This window comes from Diadema antillarum, unplaced genomic scaffold (genome assembly GCF_040938485.1).
Source record: "Diadema antillarum isolate AM-2024a unplaced genomic scaffold, OU_Dant_1.0 scf00000074, whole genome shotgun sequence".
Lineage (NCBI taxonomy): Eukaryota > Metazoa > Echinodermata > Echinoidea > Diadematoida > Diadematidae > Diadema > Diadema antillarum.
This window is the reverse complement of record NW_027270963.1, coordinates 2,776,561-2,794,297: the sequence shown is the minus strand read 5'-3', so window position 1 is coordinate 2,794,297 and position 17,737 is coordinate 2,776,561. Positions and strand designations below refer to the sequence as shown.

General features: G+C 42.5%; 1 protein-coding gene across 3 annotated transcripts in view; it reads left to right on the top strand.

Moving 5' to 3' along the window:
• The window catches only part of LOC139717312 (ankyrin repeat domain-containing protein 17-like), a 49,027-nt gene that overhangs the window by 18,962 nt on the left and 12,328 nt on the right, over window positions 1-17,737 (top strand). For 2 of the 3 annotated variants that reach the window (XM_071628805.1, XM_071628803.1), the window contains exons 4-20: window positions 68-218; window positions 771-918; window positions 3,017-3,250; window positions 5,104-5,246; window positions 6,526-6,715; window positions 7,973-8,164; window positions 8,788-8,897; window positions 9,545-9,656; window positions 10,038-10,165; window positions 10,617-10,751; window positions 11,436-11,529; window positions 12,547-13,842; window positions 14,133-14,492; window positions 15,368-15,513; window positions 16,127-16,269; window positions 16,814-17,027; window positions 17,375-17,612. In XM_071628805.1, the coding sequence (XP_071484906.1) occupies window positions 68-218; window positions 771-918; window positions 3,017-3,250; window positions 5,104-5,246; window positions 6,526-6,715; window positions 7,973-8,164; window positions 8,788-8,897; window positions 9,545-9,656; window positions 10,038-10,165; window positions 10,617-10,751; window positions 11,436-11,529; window positions 12,547-13,842; window positions 14,133-14,492; window positions 15,368-15,513; window positions 16,127-16,269; window positions 16,814-17,027; window positions 17,375-17,612 (4,034 nt within the window). The remainder of the gene's footprint in view (window positions 1-67; window positions 219-770; window positions 919-3,016; window positions 3,251-5,103; window positions 5,247-6,525; window positions 6,716-7,972; window positions 8,165-8,787; window positions 8,898-9,544; window positions 9,657-10,037; window positions 10,166-10,616; window positions 10,752-11,435; window positions 11,530-12,546; window positions 13,843-14,132; window positions 14,493-15,367; window positions 15,514-16,126; window positions 16,270-16,813; window positions 17,028-17,374; window positions 17,613-17,737) is intronic. The other variant, XM_071628804.1, reaches the window with a different exon arrangement.

Here is a 17,737-nt window from a genome sequence, read left to right as displayed (position 1 = left end):
TCTACTGCAAGTGCCCTAGATAACATTTGGCCCAATGTTGTCATCTTGTTTTCCTTGCATCTTCCAGGTTGCCAGCTGTTGGGGCCGTGGCCTCCTCCTCAGATCCGATGCCATCGCGAAGAGGAGGAGAGGATGACAAGCTGATCCAGGAAACCAACGAAGAGGGAGAGAGCCTCCTCTCCCTGGCCTGCTCTGGGGGCTACTTTGAACTCGCCCATGTAAGTTTACCCCTGGACAATTGGTGAAGGCCCATTCTTTGATGTGGCTTTTGTTCATTCTATGCTGCAATTTTTAAGAAGGGAACCTAATTCAGCTGCATTTCTGAAGTTAGTACTTACAGCTAGTAACATCCAGGGATGCCAGTTTTCAGGCATAAGTCTATCAAAAAAAAAAAAAAAAACTAACAAAGTTCAGGTCCTTTCATGTGCAAAGTAGCTTCATGTAGATTTATATCAGGCCTTCTCTTCCATTGTAGTTGGCATCTCTGAACATCATAATGTGAAATAATTACTATGTGTACAAAGGGGTTTGAAAGGAATAGGATATATTCTTGAGATGTTATCTGACTATTTCTCATCATCTATATAGTCTCTTTCCATATTTGGTTGATTTGTTGTGGAAAATTTTTGATTGTGATGGGCTTGCATGGGTGCACATGTTTGAATGGTTTGAATGTGCGAGTACTGCTATGCGTCTCACAGAATTTTGCGTGGCTACGTTTACATTGTACCTCCGCCGGCAGCCATCCATGTCTTTCTTTGCTGTTGCAGGTCTTGCTGAAGATGAATGCCAATGTTGAGGACAGGGGCAGCAAGGGTGACTGCACGCCCCTCATGGAGGCGGCCAGCGCGGGTCACGTGGACCTCGTCAAACTCCTCCTGGAGTATGGAGCTGATACCAATGCTCAGTCCAGTGCAGGTAAATTTGTGTCCACCTTGATCACAGGCATGCAAACGCTACACCTTGGCGAACTGCATGATGAACCCGTTCCCACTTTTCACTATATTATGTAATTCCTTTATAGTGTGGCACAAAGCTGATCCTGATGCATGAGAGGATTGTTCGAAGGTCACACAAAATTTCGTCCCAAGATGATCCCAGACTTGGCAATGACAAATTAAGTCTGCTCATCCATCCTCATGCAGCGTCTTACTCTGCTCAGTTCATTCATGAATTCTGATTGACAAGCTGGGCCATTTCTCATTAGGCTAAGCCAAGAAAATACATCAATATTTTATCATACACTGTGCCACAGCAGTGCCTAGTCTGTTGTGTATGCCTACACATGCTTAGCATCTCCTGCAGTCTCACGTCTCTGCTGATCGTTGTGACATGCTAACATGTACTATCAGAATATAGCATACTGAGGAGGAGCTCTGTAAGGAACAGATGCCAATCACCGGGGGAGAACCCCTAAAACTATATGATCATTGGGAATTTAGATCAAATGAATTACCTCAATCAAATTAATTATGTGATACAGTGCAGATAAATTGAGGTGATATAAATCCTTCTTGTCATTTTTTTTTAAATGTCCAAACAGAAACCATTGTTTCTCTTCTTCCAGCCCATATTGATTGGGTGTTGATCTGTATGAATCATGTATATAGGGAATGGGTTTATGTGTTCATCCATTACATCATCTGAGTGATTTCTTCAAGGAGCCCAAAGGAAGTGAAGAGATATATGCTGCATCAAACTTAAATGTTATGATTTGAGATTTGATTCCCTGTATTTTAGCTAGTCATGTCAAGCCATTACCTTTGATAACATTTCTTTACAATGTCGGTGATTCCATATAGCCTGAAAATGTTAATTGGGATCCACCTGGAAGTTAAACTCAAATTTGTCTATATGACTTCTTGTCTATAGGAGCCGCCTGCTTTATGCAGCCATTACAAATTAACTAGGAGAGAAATTATCCTTTGGCAGTATTTCTCTTGTGAATAGCAGCCACAGACTGCAGATTGAGACCCATTTGTTGATGTGCTAATTCTGCCACAGAGTCTTATGTTTCACATAACAGTCCATTGTAGGGCCGACCAAATTGTTTACTGAGAGTGAAAGTAACTACTGTCTCTTTCATTTCTGAAATATGACAAGCAATGTCCAGTCACCTTTTACTTTCACATAGTCTTTGTGATATATATGACAGATATCACATGGCAGTCAAGTCATGAACATTCATTTTAAGAATGTGTGGTATCACCCCATAATGGCTATGTCTTGGTGGTTTTCCTTTTTACTTATCCCTGTAGAATTTGATTGTTTTGGCATCCCGCCAGAACATGCAAAATTCCTGGAAAGGGCATGTGCCCAGAATATCTAGAACCATTCTTTATTTTTTCCTCATTTTTTTTTTTTTGTCACCAGAATTGCAATGACATACACACACACACACACACACACACACACACACACACACACACACACACACACACACACAATCCTCCTAATTTTCATTAGAGGTCCCATGTTTCTTAGAGTGATTGATGACAGTAGACCATGACTCATTTTTTTTTCACAAGTACATCGTCTTTAGGACATTTGTGTACACTTCATCAAAACCAATTACTTGCGAGGTCATTGGTGTCTGTGTACATACAGAGAAGGTTGATACACACCTGTTTCTGTTCTAAGACGCACTTCACTGGTATTAAAGGACAGTACTCTCTGCTTAATTCTACTTCACTAGATTGTATGATGAGAGGCAAAGATCTTGGTCACAACCATAGGAAGTGTTCATTCAAACCCTATCTTACCAATAGGACCCACTAGCTGGCACCCACTCATAGTAGGCTACTATACCAGGAAACACACAAGCTAGAGTCATTCTGCCAGTGCTAAAGACCACATTACATTGTATATGTTTTATACATCTTCTCAGTTTTGACGATCCTTTGGGTGCCTTTCCCCCTAATTGCGTAAGATCTTGCCAGATACACTTGATCACAGTCCTAAATTCACACCCATTTGTGTTGTTTTGTTTTGTTTTTTGGCAATCTTTCACCATCAGGCAATACTCCACTGATGTACGCCTGCAATGGCGGCCATGAGGAGATCGTCAAGCTCTTGCTGGACCAGGGAGCCAACATCGAGGACCACAATGAGAACGGGCACACCCCGCTGATGGAGGCGGCCAGCAGTGGCCACGTCAACATCGCCAAGATCCTGCTGGAGAAGGGTGCTGGCATCAACACGCATTCCAATGAGTTCAAGGAGAGTGCCCTCACCCTGGCCTGCTACAAAGGTGAATGCATGCCTTGGGAAATTTTCAGGGGATCACTTAAAAGATTCTTGTGATTTTTGTTTTGATATAAGTTGTGTGCAAGAAAAATGAATGAATGAAAGCAATACCTGACCTGGGATACTTTGCTACATGGTTCAAAAACCATAGCACTGATATGTTATTTGGAAGCAGAAAACATGGAATTGAGGGGTCAAGTCGGAAATACAGAGTTTGATGGGTAGCAAGATAAGTTAGGTATTGTTGTGATTTGTGTGACACTTTCAGGGAACCATGCACTACGTTGCGTAGTTTTGTGTGCATGAATTGAACATGTGTGTATGAATTGAACATGTGTGTGTGCAGTAATGGTATTGCAGTGTGTGATCTGAAGTGGTCATTAGTCTGAATGTGAGTCTATGTGTGGATGAGTGGTATGAAATTAAATCCTCTGTGTTTTGGTAAGTTTGAGTATGATGAGATTATCTCAGATGGAACATGACTGTTTGTTTGTTTGTTTGTTTGTTTGTTTGTTTGTTTGTTTGTTTTTTTGTTTGTTTTTTGTAACCATGAAGTAGCCATTTAGGTCATGCTGTCTCGTATGTCTTGGCCTTGCGTAACACCAAAGAAGGATTTTCCTGAGTGTGTACACAAAGAATCAACTTCCCTCGTCTTGGGGAAAATGCCATACTTCACTCTCTTTCCCTGCTCTCTCACCACAATATTCACTTCACCTGCTTCCTCTTTTGTTAGCTGCGTTTATCTCACACGTGTATGCACATGAATGTGGCAGTGTGAATGACTTGATTGAGGATATTAGTCCAAATTTGCAACATGTTTTGAATAGTGCAACTTTCCAGTGAATTGACAAGGTGTTGACCTGTATATCTTGTGCCTTTTGATCTGAGAGAAGAAGCGTAGGGTGTGTGCTTGTGTGTGTCTATGTGCTTTCTGCCTGAGCAGTTGGACACCTGGCTTGTGAAGTAATAAGATTGACCTTGTTGCAACTGCTGTTACAACGAAACCAGCTTTAAAAACAACAAAAAAAATGTCTCCCTATCTTTTTATGAATCAAAGAGGAAGTATGTGACGTTAGAGAAAGCTCCGTATTTGAGTGAATCAGAAGGAAATGCTCTTTCGACTTCAAGGAAGTCGACTCTCATTTAAAAATGAAAAGAGAGATATTCCTACCAAGCTGACTTCTGTCTCTTTTAGAGTGGGACAACCCCTCGCCTGAGATAATCTCGTATTTTGCATGCGTAATGCAAGTTAGTGTGTGAAATATTTCTGACAAATTCTAATAATAGCACAGGCAGCAAGATGTTTCTATTTATAGGTCAGAAGACATGTGACTCAAGATTTCTTTGACATGAGTACACTGTATTTATACTACCATGAGATATGTTATTCGGCAGATATTCGTTCTTCCCACAGGCAAGCACTGCTAACAAATTGAATTGAAAAATAAATTCGTAAGGAAAGGTCAGTTCACTTGTTTATGTACCAACATGCTTGTGTTTAGTTTGCTAGCAAGTATGCATTGCTGTATCTGCCAAAACAGCTATTTTATTACTCAATTAAATACTTTCTGTCATGTCCATTATGGAATTATTTCGTGTTAGAAATGGAATTAGTGACCCATGTGTCACTACTGTCTCTTCTCTCGTTAGAAGTTTGTTTCAACTGTAGTATACGTTCATTACTAGCACTGCTTGAGTGTCGATCCTGCTCAAATACGAATTAACCCTTTCTGTGCTAAGGACAGTGTGTACAATGCTGTGATGATATCTGTACCAATCAGCACTCAAAGCTCACAAAGGGTTGATGAAAATTGTTTATGGTAGAAATGTTCTCACGTGTGTATCTTTCATCCACAGGTCATCTTGAGATGGTGAAGTTCTTGCTGGAGGCCGGTGCAGATCACGAGCACAAGACGGATGAGATGCACACAGCCCTCATGGAAGCCTCCATGGACGGGCACGTGGAAGTAGCAAGACTGCTGTTGGACCATGGTGCCCAGGTAAGTGTGCATGTGTGTCAGTGTATGTGTATGTTGTATGTGTGTGTGTGTGTGTGTGTCTGTGTCTGTATATATGTGTGTGTATGTACATGCATTTGTTTAGGTGCTGGTTTAGTTTACTACATGATATGAAGAGCATATTTAAAATGGGACAAAACGATAGAAAATGTCTTATGTTAGTGTGTTGACTTTTCATATTATTATTTTTGGTTATTTTTCAATCACCGCCTTGGTGTTGATTCAGAGCTGTTTCTTCTGTAAGGATTGGTTTGTCTCATCTGTGGATTACACAGTTCAATGGCATCACCAAAAGATGTCTGTAATATCCAGCTACAGCTGTAAAAAGAAAAAGCCGTCTCATTTTCCACAAATTTAGATTGTGGACAGCAAAAGGGTGTGAGTGCAAGGGGTCAAATTCTGACTAAACTTTCTGTTGAGTTAACTATGGGAAATGTGATAGTCTATTAATGTCTCTTTCTTTCCTGAAAATATAATGTTTATGATGTTGTACCTTGTAAGTAGTGCAAAATATAGAATGCAGTATACTACATGATATGCAAGACAGGCATGAGTACCCTAAGTGCTGTTTTATATCACCAAGGCTAAGGCTTATTTGAGGTAGAATTGCATGAGGTCTACTTATGCATGTTTAGCTCATATAACAAGGCATAATGCATAATGCCAGAGTGTGCACAATTTGTTTTGGTAAATAAAGGATCTTAATAGCATTGACGAGTTGTGTTTGGATTGTCAATACATTGTAACAGTGGTGGAATGATCATCTTTCAGGCACTTGCCATCGACAAACTATATAAGCCGTTATTATTGTCAAATGCAAAGTTACTGCTTGCGCTTTTTAATAAAAGAAGATATGTAATTGGAAAATGATATCATGGGTAAACAAATGACTCCTGCGACTTACAGTAATTGACACAGGATTTCCTGTGCAAGAATTCATAGTATCAAATGCACCGTTCGAAGCTTACATCTCTTTCAATGCGCTCCGTTGTTTGGCCACGGTGAGCTCATTTCTGTTCATGACTCAGACAATGTCTTCCAGGTTTCGACCTGTCAGAATCAACAAGTGCCATTGACTTATCTGCATGAATTTTGATCGCAGTGGAGGGTGTCAAATGGTCAGAATTTGCTTTGTCAGAGATTTTTATGTATGAACTTTGGGTATGATACAAAATGAGGAAAAAAGGCGAAAAGATCACAGTACACATACTCAAAAATTCAGTGCAATTATGTTTTATTTCTTTGTTTCGTGGCTTAATAGGTCAACATGCCTGCCGACAGCTTTGAGTCACCGCTGACCCTGGCGGCATGTGGAGGTCACGTCAAACTGGCCTCCTTGCTCATCGAGAGAGGTGCCAACATCGAGGAGGTCAACGATGAGGGATACACGCCGCTGATGGAGGCAGCCAGGGAAGGGCACGAGGAGATGGTGGCCCTGCTCCTCGCTCAAGGTCTGCTTTTCCTCCTTACCTGATTGCTACCAGCTGTGGGATTTGTTGGCTTAAAGACCAATTACCCTTTGGTGCTGCCATCGTAGATTTACTGTATACGCCGAATATTTCGCAAGGTTTTTATTTTCACGAATTTTTTGAGTCGAGTGCTATTCGTGAAATTAAAGACACGCGAAAATATTGACTCTGATCCTGAAGTGAATGTGACAAACGCTTGTACATTTCTCCGTTCAGTGCAGGACTCCACGATCGCGAATTCAACCACTCGCGAAATCGTCGGGAATTCCCAATTCGCGAAAATTTAGACTTGCGAAATATATGGCGTATACAGTAACACTTTTTGGGCCTTCGTCACCACCCAGCACTTTTGATGGCTTGTGTTGTTGATTGAGTAGAATACACTTCCAAATCACTGCTGTGGCACTGCAGAGTTCAAGTGCATGCAAGTGTAGAATGAAAATGCCTTCATATTCCTGAATTATAAGGAGTTGTTACTGATACAACCATAACTGTATATTCAACTCTGTTGAGCAAACTTAAATTCAACTCCAAAACTTGTGCAAATTTTCTATCATGGCAGCATTCTTGTCGGATATTTGTTCAGTGTGCTAGAATTTGTGTACATATCGGCATAGAAGTATGTCATTCTATGTAATCATTTTATCAGAGAATGTATACCAGTTGTCAGAAGCATTTGTAGGACATAGCAAAAAATAAACAATAATGTCTTACCTCTTTGCATTGAACAGAATCAGCAAGCTTCTGAGGTTGTTTTTTTTTTTCTTTTTCCTAGACCCTGTAATTTTAGCCGCAAGAATTCATGGTATACATCCTGAAAAATGTGGTATTTCCTTCCTACTCAGGGTACAAAGTACTGACTTATCATTATATGATGCCCTGGCTCTAGGCCGTTTCAAGAGAAAATTAATCGTCATCACTAGATATTTATCATGTTTAGCATGAAAGGGAAGTGGAAAGGGAAGGAGTGATACTGCATTTCTCTATCAACAATAGGTCTGTTGTTATGATGGTTTGTTTGTTTGTTTTTGTTTTTTTAAATCTCAGTGTAGAGTTAACTCTACCCTGCTCCATCAGCTAAAGTAAGCAGATGAAATTTGATGGAAAATTTACTTACTGGAATGTCTGTGCATGAACCCTGCTGCCGTTCATACGTTGTACCATTCTTAAGTGTTAATATCCCAGCACACTGATCTGCGTAGTAACGAATGGAGCAATGCTTTTGCCCACTTTGCTCAGGAGCCAACATCAATGCCCAGACTGAGGAGACCCAGGAGACGGCGCTCACGCTGGCCTGCTGCGGGGGCTTCCTGGAGGTGGCCCGCTTCCTCATCGAGGTCGGCGCCGACATCGAGTTGGGCTGCTCCACCCCGCTCATGGAGGCTGCGCAAGAGGGGCACGTGGATCTCGTCAAGTTCTTGCTCAGCAAAGGTTAGCCACCCACTGTCTGAGACACGACTGTCTCACATGTTGTTCAATCTGCCATCCAACATAAAGCATCTTTGAATTTCAGGGTGTGGTTGTCCATAGAGAGTTCTGTTCAGAAGGTGATACTTAATCAGACTCTGTGTTGTCCTGGCATCTACTACGCTTAAAACCATGTGTAAGTGGATGCTCTACGTAAAATTGTTAGGCAGTGCTCCGTCAACCAGGAGAATTGACACCCAAGCTGTTTGCTTATTGTTTACATGAAGCTCATGTGAGGTAATAAGTTTCTTATGAAAATCAGTTTCATTTTGAAATTATGTGTTAAAATCCAGGAAGTTATCACATGGAGATTTACTGGAGAGGAAAATGTGAGAAATACTTGATTTGTGTAGACTTAATCCCCAAGCACACTGTGGCTGTATGAGGTTCTGTTGTTGATCAGGTTTCCCAGCTCAGGGGGACATTTCATGAAGCGTTTTGTCAGATATTTCATCTGACAAACTGTTAAAAACTACAGAAATCCGTGCATCTGATTGGCTGAGAGCAAATTTGTCCGACAAAGTTGTTGGACAAAATACTTCATGAAATGCCCCCCTGATGTTCTCTCTGTATTTTTTCCTTTGTAGAAGCCAACGTCCATGCGCAGACTGCCACGGGAGACACAGCCCTGACGTATGCCTGCGAGAATGGACACACGGATGTGGCGGACGTGCTCCTGGCTCATGGTGCAGACTTGGTCAGTGACATTTGTATTTATATCTGGCTTTTGTTTCTTTGTTTGTTTTGGTTTTTAGGGGGCATGGGTAGCCTGTTTAGTGATTATGTAGTAGACATTTCTGGTGTTTGACCTAGGTATATTAAGAAAAGTGTAAATTTGTGAACATCATTATAAAGATATGACCCACAGAGATCTTTAAAGTGTGGGGTTTTTCTTTAGATGTAACACTGAATGTTCAGATTCTCTCTGGTAGTAAATAAAATAATGTGAGTAGAATATGAATCAAAATGAAGAAAATCGTAATTATATCAACAGCAAATGTATTTGCTGTATTAAAGAGACAAGAGATAGATTCTGTGATGTAAGATTTACATGCAAGCAGAAAAGTTGAATCAGATTTTTGCAATCATTCAAAATATGTTCTTGCATGTAGAAGTAAAGCCTATATTATGTCCCTTTTTTTGTGATTTTAGCAATGCTTGCATATAGAATTGTTATTATTTTAAAACTAAGATTAAGAGAACAGTTGTCTGTGTGATGTCTAGTGTTGTGTGCAGTATGGTAAGTCAGTTTCTCGTCATTATTGTTTGTTGTTGCATCATAACTCTTCACCAAGAAGACAACCCAAGGTCTGAAATTGGCTGGTTTCCCCATAAAACTTACAGGAACATCAAACTCTTGCCCTGCAGGAGCACGAGTCAGAGGGAGGGCGTACTCCACTCATGAAGGCAGCTAGGGCGGGACACCTATGCACAGTACAGTACCTCATCAGCAAAGGTATGCCTTGTGTACTGCCGAGACAACAATAGACCACAGTCCAGCCTTTGCTCTTCATACTTGCTCATGTAATGACTCGTATCGTTGACTGAAAGAGAGTTTGTAATTGTTTGAGCATAGATTTTTATGTTGTAGGATATCATACAGTAACCCTCTCATGTGAAAGTTGTGCGAGTATACTCCAAGAAGGTTCTGCGCAGTATTGGGAGGAGAAACTTAATTTGTAGTACTCTGTCAAAGATGCTGTAATCAAATCAAAAGCAAGGATCTTCCCTTTTCAAGACTGGCATTATTGAATAAGTTTGTAATGTACCACTTCTGACCGAATAATTAAGTCTGTGGAAAGTCACCAGTGGGCATCCTGATCTGTTCCCTTCACAGGCGCTGATGTGAATAGGGCAACAACCAACAATGACCACACTGTCTTGTCACTGGCCTGTGCTGGAGGTCACCTGAAGGTCGTGGAACTTCTGCTTGCTCACAATGCCGACCCCTCCCACAAGCTGAAGGTACTGGTCATCTCTGACTTGTGTTATGTTCCCTTCGTTCATCTGAAACAAATTGCTTGCAGAGCACTTGTCAGAAATCTAATGATGCAGAAGTGATTGAGTGAAAAGTGTTGTGCAAAATTCAAGTTTCATATACTTATTATTTTGTCTGAGTTAAAACATCAGTATCTTATGACATATCAATTAATTACTCATACGATGGTCTAAATGCTGGCAACACCTGTATTGATTACCTAAGCATGTTAAAAGTATACATATCTGTCTCTCCTGAGTAATTCAGATCTCTAGTTTCGTTTGTTTTTCATTTCAGGCTCTGCAAAAAATGGTTATTAGTTGGCTGTAATCCAAGAATTTGAATAGTTATCCGATGGTAATTGCTGCATCATGTACAACGTAGCATGTGTCATGATGAGACATCTTATTGATGTGATCTGTCTCTCTCCTGCTACAGGACAACTCAACTTGTCTCATTGAGTCAGCCAAGGGAGGCCACTCCGAGGTGACTGTCCTAGTGCTGGAGTACCCCACCAACATGATCTCTCACCCAGAAGGCATGGCGACGCCCCCTACCCCAGACCAGGGAGAGGTAAATTGAAGGACGTTAATGGTAGTGCCATGTTGCACACTGATATACTTAAATAGTTCTTGTGAAGTTTGAGGGTTCGTTTGATAGCGGATGGCAACACCATGCCGTTTAGTCCTTTGATAGACTGTCAGAGATGGAAGAGTTGCTGGGTTCTCGTCATGTTAAAACCATTTCAGCCAATTTGAGAGTATCTGTCATTACATTTTTTCCAATTAGTAACACTTGCCAGAATATGGCAGGTGAAGTTGTGAGAAAAGTCTCACTTGTAATCATATAAATGTCATCAAATTTTATGTATGTCTGTCTCTGGCTCTCCCTACCATCTGTGTGTTCTCTGTTTGCAGAGGCACATATTTGCTTAGGTAGAGAGATGGCTGTAACTTTGTGATGATCAAAACCAACCCTCCCAAGTAACTAAACCAGTCAGAGCAGGTTTAGATATTCAGTTAATCGTTTATAAGTGGAAGTCGTGATTTGAATTTTGCAGAAGTCAAGTAAACTCTTGGACAAAAATTTTATAGCAATCCTCGTCATGAAAGTGAAATAGTGTCCAAGTCAGAGCTCATTTCTTAAGCCATAATTGATTTGACTTCCGCAGAGTTAACTCTTGACTAGGAATGTATATTTCAGTTCTTGTCTTTTAAGATCAAACCCACAAATGTTAATTTCTCCTTGCTTTGCCAGGTGTCCAGAGTTCCAACCCAGGCACTGCCCATCGTTGTCCCACCCCAGGAACCAGACAAACACCCAGATCAGGTGCACCTGACGGAGTTAGGTGGTAAGTTAACCTGTACAGCTCATGGCAAACATAATTGTATAATACAAAAATCATAGATCAATTATTTTTCAAGGTGCACATGTATATCTGAGAGATGGGATAATAGTGGGCGTATTTTTGTATTTTCTTTTCTGTCATAATTTTTCCAACAGATCTGTTTAGTTACAGGGCATAGGGTTGCCGAGCTTTTTGTTTGTTGCTGCAGCTAATGTAACTTTGGCCAAGTCTGTGGCATTACCTGTTTTTCTTTTGAATTGATATGCATGGAGGTTAGTTGATGTCAAATTTTAGGGACTGTGATTATGTGTATACTGTAATACTTGCAGTGTTTAAGTTCCCTTTGCTGGTGCTGTTTTACCTTCATCTCTACTCTGCCAAGTCTTTTGAAGTCATGTTGCTTCTTTAAATAGGTAATAAACACAAATGAAGAATATATTTTCTTTATTATGTAGTCTGAAGTATGATTCAAAGAAAGATCATATGTGTATATGGTTGATATGACCAGTACCACACAAGCATTCTGTTTTTATTAAATCGCTTGGATGCATGGCACTTTTTAACATAGAAGTAAAAAAAGAATATTAGGTGTATCACAGCTGAGACTGAATAGCAGTTTGTTGATGTGGTATAGGGACACAGTTTGATGAGAATGTTTCCTGGAGCTGTAGGTGTCAAAGGTTGAATGTGTTTGTGCTGTACAAGGAAGGAACATTGCAACAAGATAGGTGGAAGTTGTGGTAGGATGTGACACAATGGTCTATTGAAGAGTGTCCCCTTTTCACTGATGTGTTTTGTGGTGAATCCAGTGGATCCTTATCAGAATGTTTGCAGATTAGCAGGGAAAATTTGAGGTAGAGGCTATGTCTTGTATATCTTATATTTTTCATATTTTGCTATGGAGTTGTGAACTCCTTTCTCCTTGAATAGTGTAGACTTTAGTGATGTAATAAAGATGTCATGTTATAGATGCTTGTATGTGATTCAGAGTCTTTATATTACTGCCCACCCTTGTTGCAGGTTCATCCCTCTTGCATGCTCAGCAGATGTCTGCCTTATCTTCTGTACCGGATGAATCCTTGTACCAAAGAATGGCCAGTACCTCCATCACTACCACTTTGGCCTCAGCCGCAGCAGCTCCGCCAGGCCCCTCCATCCCACTCCAGAACCTTGACACGGACATCCTCAGTCCAACCCTCACGTCCAGCCTACCCTCCACCAACATCCTCGCTTCCAAGACGCTCCCGGACACCACCATCACCAAGCTGGATGCCGTGGCCATCACCAAGGCAGCGAGCACCAAGCACCAGCGCACCGCCGAAGAGCAGATCCTGGAGAAGCAGCAGATCTACGCTGAGCTGCAGAAGGTGGAGCGGGAGCTTCAGCAGCGGATGGAGGTGCAGAAGGTGCTGACAGACGGGCTGCAGGGACAGGGGCTGGACCCGGCAGAATCGAAGCTGACGCTTCCAGTCTCCCTCCCTATTGGTATTACGGTGCCGAGTAGCACGGCGGCGGTAGTCTCACAGGTTGGGGTGATGGGATCGGTGGGTTCCGTGCCGGTGGAAAACAGCGCTGCTGGTGTGGACCCACCTCACTTGTCGGCTTCTGTAGCTAGGAGCAATAGTAATCAGTCTGGTAACCAGATGCAGTCCGGAGTTCAGGTTCCGCCGTACATGCAGCCACTCCCTCCATCAGCATCTGATGGGGAGGAGAGTGGGGATAACGATGACGACTTGGCTCTCGACACTCGCGAGATCAGGATCGTATCGTCCACCGCTGCTCAGTATGAAGGTAGGCTGGAGGATGACGGTGCCACCCAGGCCTTGGATGTAGCTGAGACTGATGTACGACACAAGCCTCTAGGTTGTGAGTCACAGCCGAGTCTGGGGTCTCAGTCGGCGTCAGTAGCACCACCAGCCTATGAAGTGTGCAACGCCAGCAGCAACTGCAACTGCAGCCCTTCCGTGAGCACCATGGCCACCCTACCTAGCAACCCTACACTCAATCCAGCCCTTGTTGGTATTCCACCCTCTCAGCTGGCAAGTCACGCTGTTGGTATCATGACCAGTCTTGCAGGTCCAGACACCAGCAGCCCAGCTTCGGTAACCTCACCTCTCCCCGATGTACACACACTGCTCAACACAGTGGAGTCTTCGGCGACTCAGGTAGACCCCAGCGGTCTGGCAGCAGCGGGTATGGGGCAGCCGATGCTCAATGGTGGTGTCCAAGTTACGCCTGGCACAGGTGCTGCCAGTGTCACCGGCGTGGCAGGAACCATGGGAATCCCTCATGGACACACCTGTGAAGTGCACCGAGGTACTTCTGCCTTCTAAATTTTTAGAATATCAACATGCTAAACTTTATGTTCTACTTTATGTAATTGCAATAACTTCGAAATATTTAATAGTAATGCACAATTTTAAAAAGCCAGCAAGCATATGGAAAGTCTTACCTTTTACCATCTCTCGTTAGGGCTCCTGTATATGAAATCCATCATTTGAATACATATGAAGCTTATGGTCCAGTCGGGTTTGCAAGGAGTCCTGTGCAATAGATAGAATTGAATGGAAATTTGTAAATGCTCATTTTATGTGTTTTCATTGCAGATCCTGAAAAGAGACCTCTTGAAGCCAAGAAGCCACCTCCCCAGACCCAGTCTGTGGGCACTCAGTGTGACCGGTCGTCCATCCCCCACCACCACCCTCCCCCTCCACTCCACCTGAGCACCAATCCCAAGGGGATGGGGGCAGGGGCGGCCTCCACCACGGCCGCCCTCGTCCCCTCACCAGCGTCGCCTGGTAGCTTTGACCAAGCGAGCTTCATGCCACACCCACCGGTAGAGATCGACGCGCAGACCGAGAGCAACCACGACACGGCTCTGACCATTGCCTGTGCAGGGGGACATGACGACCTCGTTCAGATGCTGCTGGAAAAGGGAGCCAACATCGAGCACCGCGATAAGAAAGGCGAGTCATTAACCCTTGTTAATTCTGGCTTTAAAAAGACCTGGTAGCGTGGAGAAACATGTGTGGTCTGATTGAATTTGATGCCCACTGTGGTAACTTCAAAAACCAAGAATTTGTCCGTTAGCAAGTATGTGCATCGAAGCATACACTCATAGGTAACAGTTGACTCTGGTTGATATTCTGTGGCTGTGTGTGTACTAACATAGAGATCAGTGATGAAGCTGCGCACAATTCGTCATGGGATTCTCAAATATAGCCGAGCCGGGCCAGCCTTCCCACTTCATGGTACACCCATGTTACTTTAACAATCTCAGAAATAGCCAAGCTGGGCCAGCCTTCTTATTCAATGGTATACCCATGCTGCTATAACAATCTCAAATATAGCCGAGTTGGGCCAGCCTTCCTACTCAATGGTATACCCACGCTACTGGGTCATAAACTATGAGTGTAACATTACCAAATCATTCACCTTGATTACCTTGAAATAAGTAAATCCTGTGGATTGGCATAAATTTTTGACAAATTTCAGCTATGCCTTGATGAGGCATTAACTTGCTTGATGACCCAGACACCATGGGCTATATTACCTATTCATAGGTACTTTCACAGTCCTGATGGATTTAATCAAGGCATGGATGCATCCCCAAATACATTACACTTGTTAATTTGTAAGGGGATTTTTACACTTTTGCAAAGATGCTGCTGTTCTGCTTCATACCACCCCACATTAAATACCATGATGATCACTCCTCATCTGTGCAGGATTCTTCAGGCAGATTTGCTCATTCAAAGCATTCCAGTGTTGGTTTGGATTTTGATTGTATTCTCTTCTTTTGCTTTTGACTCCCCACTCCACTCAACCCTCAACGATGCAGGTTTTACTCCACTCATCCTAGCGGCTACAGCCGGACACTACAAGACGGTGCAGATACTACTCGCCCACAATGCTGACATAGAGGCACAGTCTGAACGTACCAAAGACACTCCTCTCTCGCTTGCCTGCTCTGGAGGCAGATACGAGGTAGGTTCACCCTCCAGGGTCAAAAAACCTGGCTCACCTAAAGGTGTGGACTTATTCTCAGTTGTCAGTCTGATCCCTGTCATTAAATCGAGTTGTACAACTTTCAGTGTTTGCTCAATAGCTGAAAGAAACAAAATTAGAACAGTCCGTTTATACCTAACTTAATGCACTTATGAGCATCCTCAAGGCACATCATTGAAAACATATTTGACCAATGGCTTATGGATCGTTGTCATTGGTGATGGTCAAAGTTCTTAACTAATCATTTTCTACTTGTGACCGGACACCACAATTCTTAGAAATAGATTGAGCACATCTTGACAGAAGCTTGTTTACATAGTGAGAATTACTTTGAATATATTCCAGGAAGAAAGTTGATTTGAGTGTAAATAAGTAACGAAAGCAGGTGATATATGAACATGTCATTTAGTTATCTACAATTTTTACCTTGGACTCCTTGGATGTTTAGTAGGTGGTGACGATACCAATGTCTAATGCCCTGATCTTTCCCAAATAGCATGTAACAAGGAAGGATTATGCCTTTGCATGTCTCTGTCAACTTTGTTGCACTTGACATATGAGATGAATTTCTTCTTGTTTTGTGATGCCTCAGGTGGTAGAGCTTCTATTGTCAAACAATGCCAACAAGGAACACCGCAACGTCTCTGATTATACTCCTCTAAGCTTGGCGGCGTCTGGCGGCTACGTCAACATCATCAAGTTACTCCTGAGGAAGGGAGCAGAGATCAACTCCAGGTATGTCTTTTTTTGTTTCTTTTCGTTTACATACCATGGAAGCAAATGGAGGTGAGGCCTATTTTGTCATCGAGTCTGTAGCAGACGAGTTGATGGAGCATTGATTGCACTAACAAAACACAAACAAATTTGATATATCCCGAGATGATTAAGTTACTCCATAGAAAGATGGCTGAGATCACCCGGAGGTTAATGAACTTGCATTCCATTATGTACCTAGATGGGAGGATATTTTGTCAGAGAGCTGGTAAAAGATGAAATGGTCCGGTGCTGACTTCCAGTAGAAAAATACAAATTGGTGCGTACATTTTTGGTTGACCGGTAATCGGAATATATTGATAGCCTCCAGTGTTCGGATTTACCTCAACCCGTGCTGAAGTCAAGTGGAAATGATTAATATCACAGTTATATGAAATTTGGAAAATTGTTTATTCATTTTTTTAGATTTCGCATGAAAGAAATCTTGGTTAGTTGGCATCTTTTGTATCAGTTGTTAATTTTCCAAATATTTTCCCTCTCTATGCATGTTTGGTCATCCTCATAGAACGGGAAGTAAGCTTGGTATATCACCCCTCATGTTGGCTGCTATGAACGGTCATACAGCGGCGGTCAAGCTTCTTCTGGACATGGGCAGTGACATCAACGCCCAGATTGAGACCAACCGAAACACCGCCCTCACGCTGGCCTGCTTCCAGGGTCGGACGGAGGTGGTGACTCTTCTGGTTGATCGCAAAGCCACCGTGGAACACAGAGCAAAGGTCAGTGTTCAATCTTATATTTCTGTGTGTCTGCCATTTTATAATTTTGTTTCGTGTGGCTATGAAAGGGTCCATGGTCTATTTGCATTTTCATATTTCTGTTTAGCTGATGATAAAAGTTGGATAGGACGTGAGACTAGAGTCCCCACATATAGGTAATCTTTGCAGTTGTTTTCAAACAGTTTTGTTTGTAAATTTGTGTAGGTGCAGGCCCGCATTAGTTAATTGCAACAAAATGGCTGCATGTTTTAAGCAAACACCAACACATCTTGCATCAACCACATCACTCGTTTTATTTGTTTTGAAGTGAACACAAATTGCTTTCATTATTTTTAATGATGAAACAGACGGGCCTCACACCGTTGATGGAGGCAGCATCAGGTGGCTATGCAGATGTCGGCAGCGTCTTAATCGATAAGGGGGCTGACGTCAACGCACCTCCTGTGCCGTCCTCTCGAGACACTGCCCTGACCATTGCGGCAGACAAGGGTCACTACCGCTTTGTGGAACTACTGCTCAACCACAAGGCCGCAGTGGACGTCAAGAACAAGAAGGGCCAGTCCTCTCTCTGGCTTGCTTGCAATGGTCAGTGACATTGATTTCATCATACAGTCTTCATCTCTGGACATCACATGCATTTTCTGTGTAGCTTAGTGTTTAGCAGGGCCTAATATGCTGTCTAGTTTTCATCAAAAAGGAAAAAAAAGCCA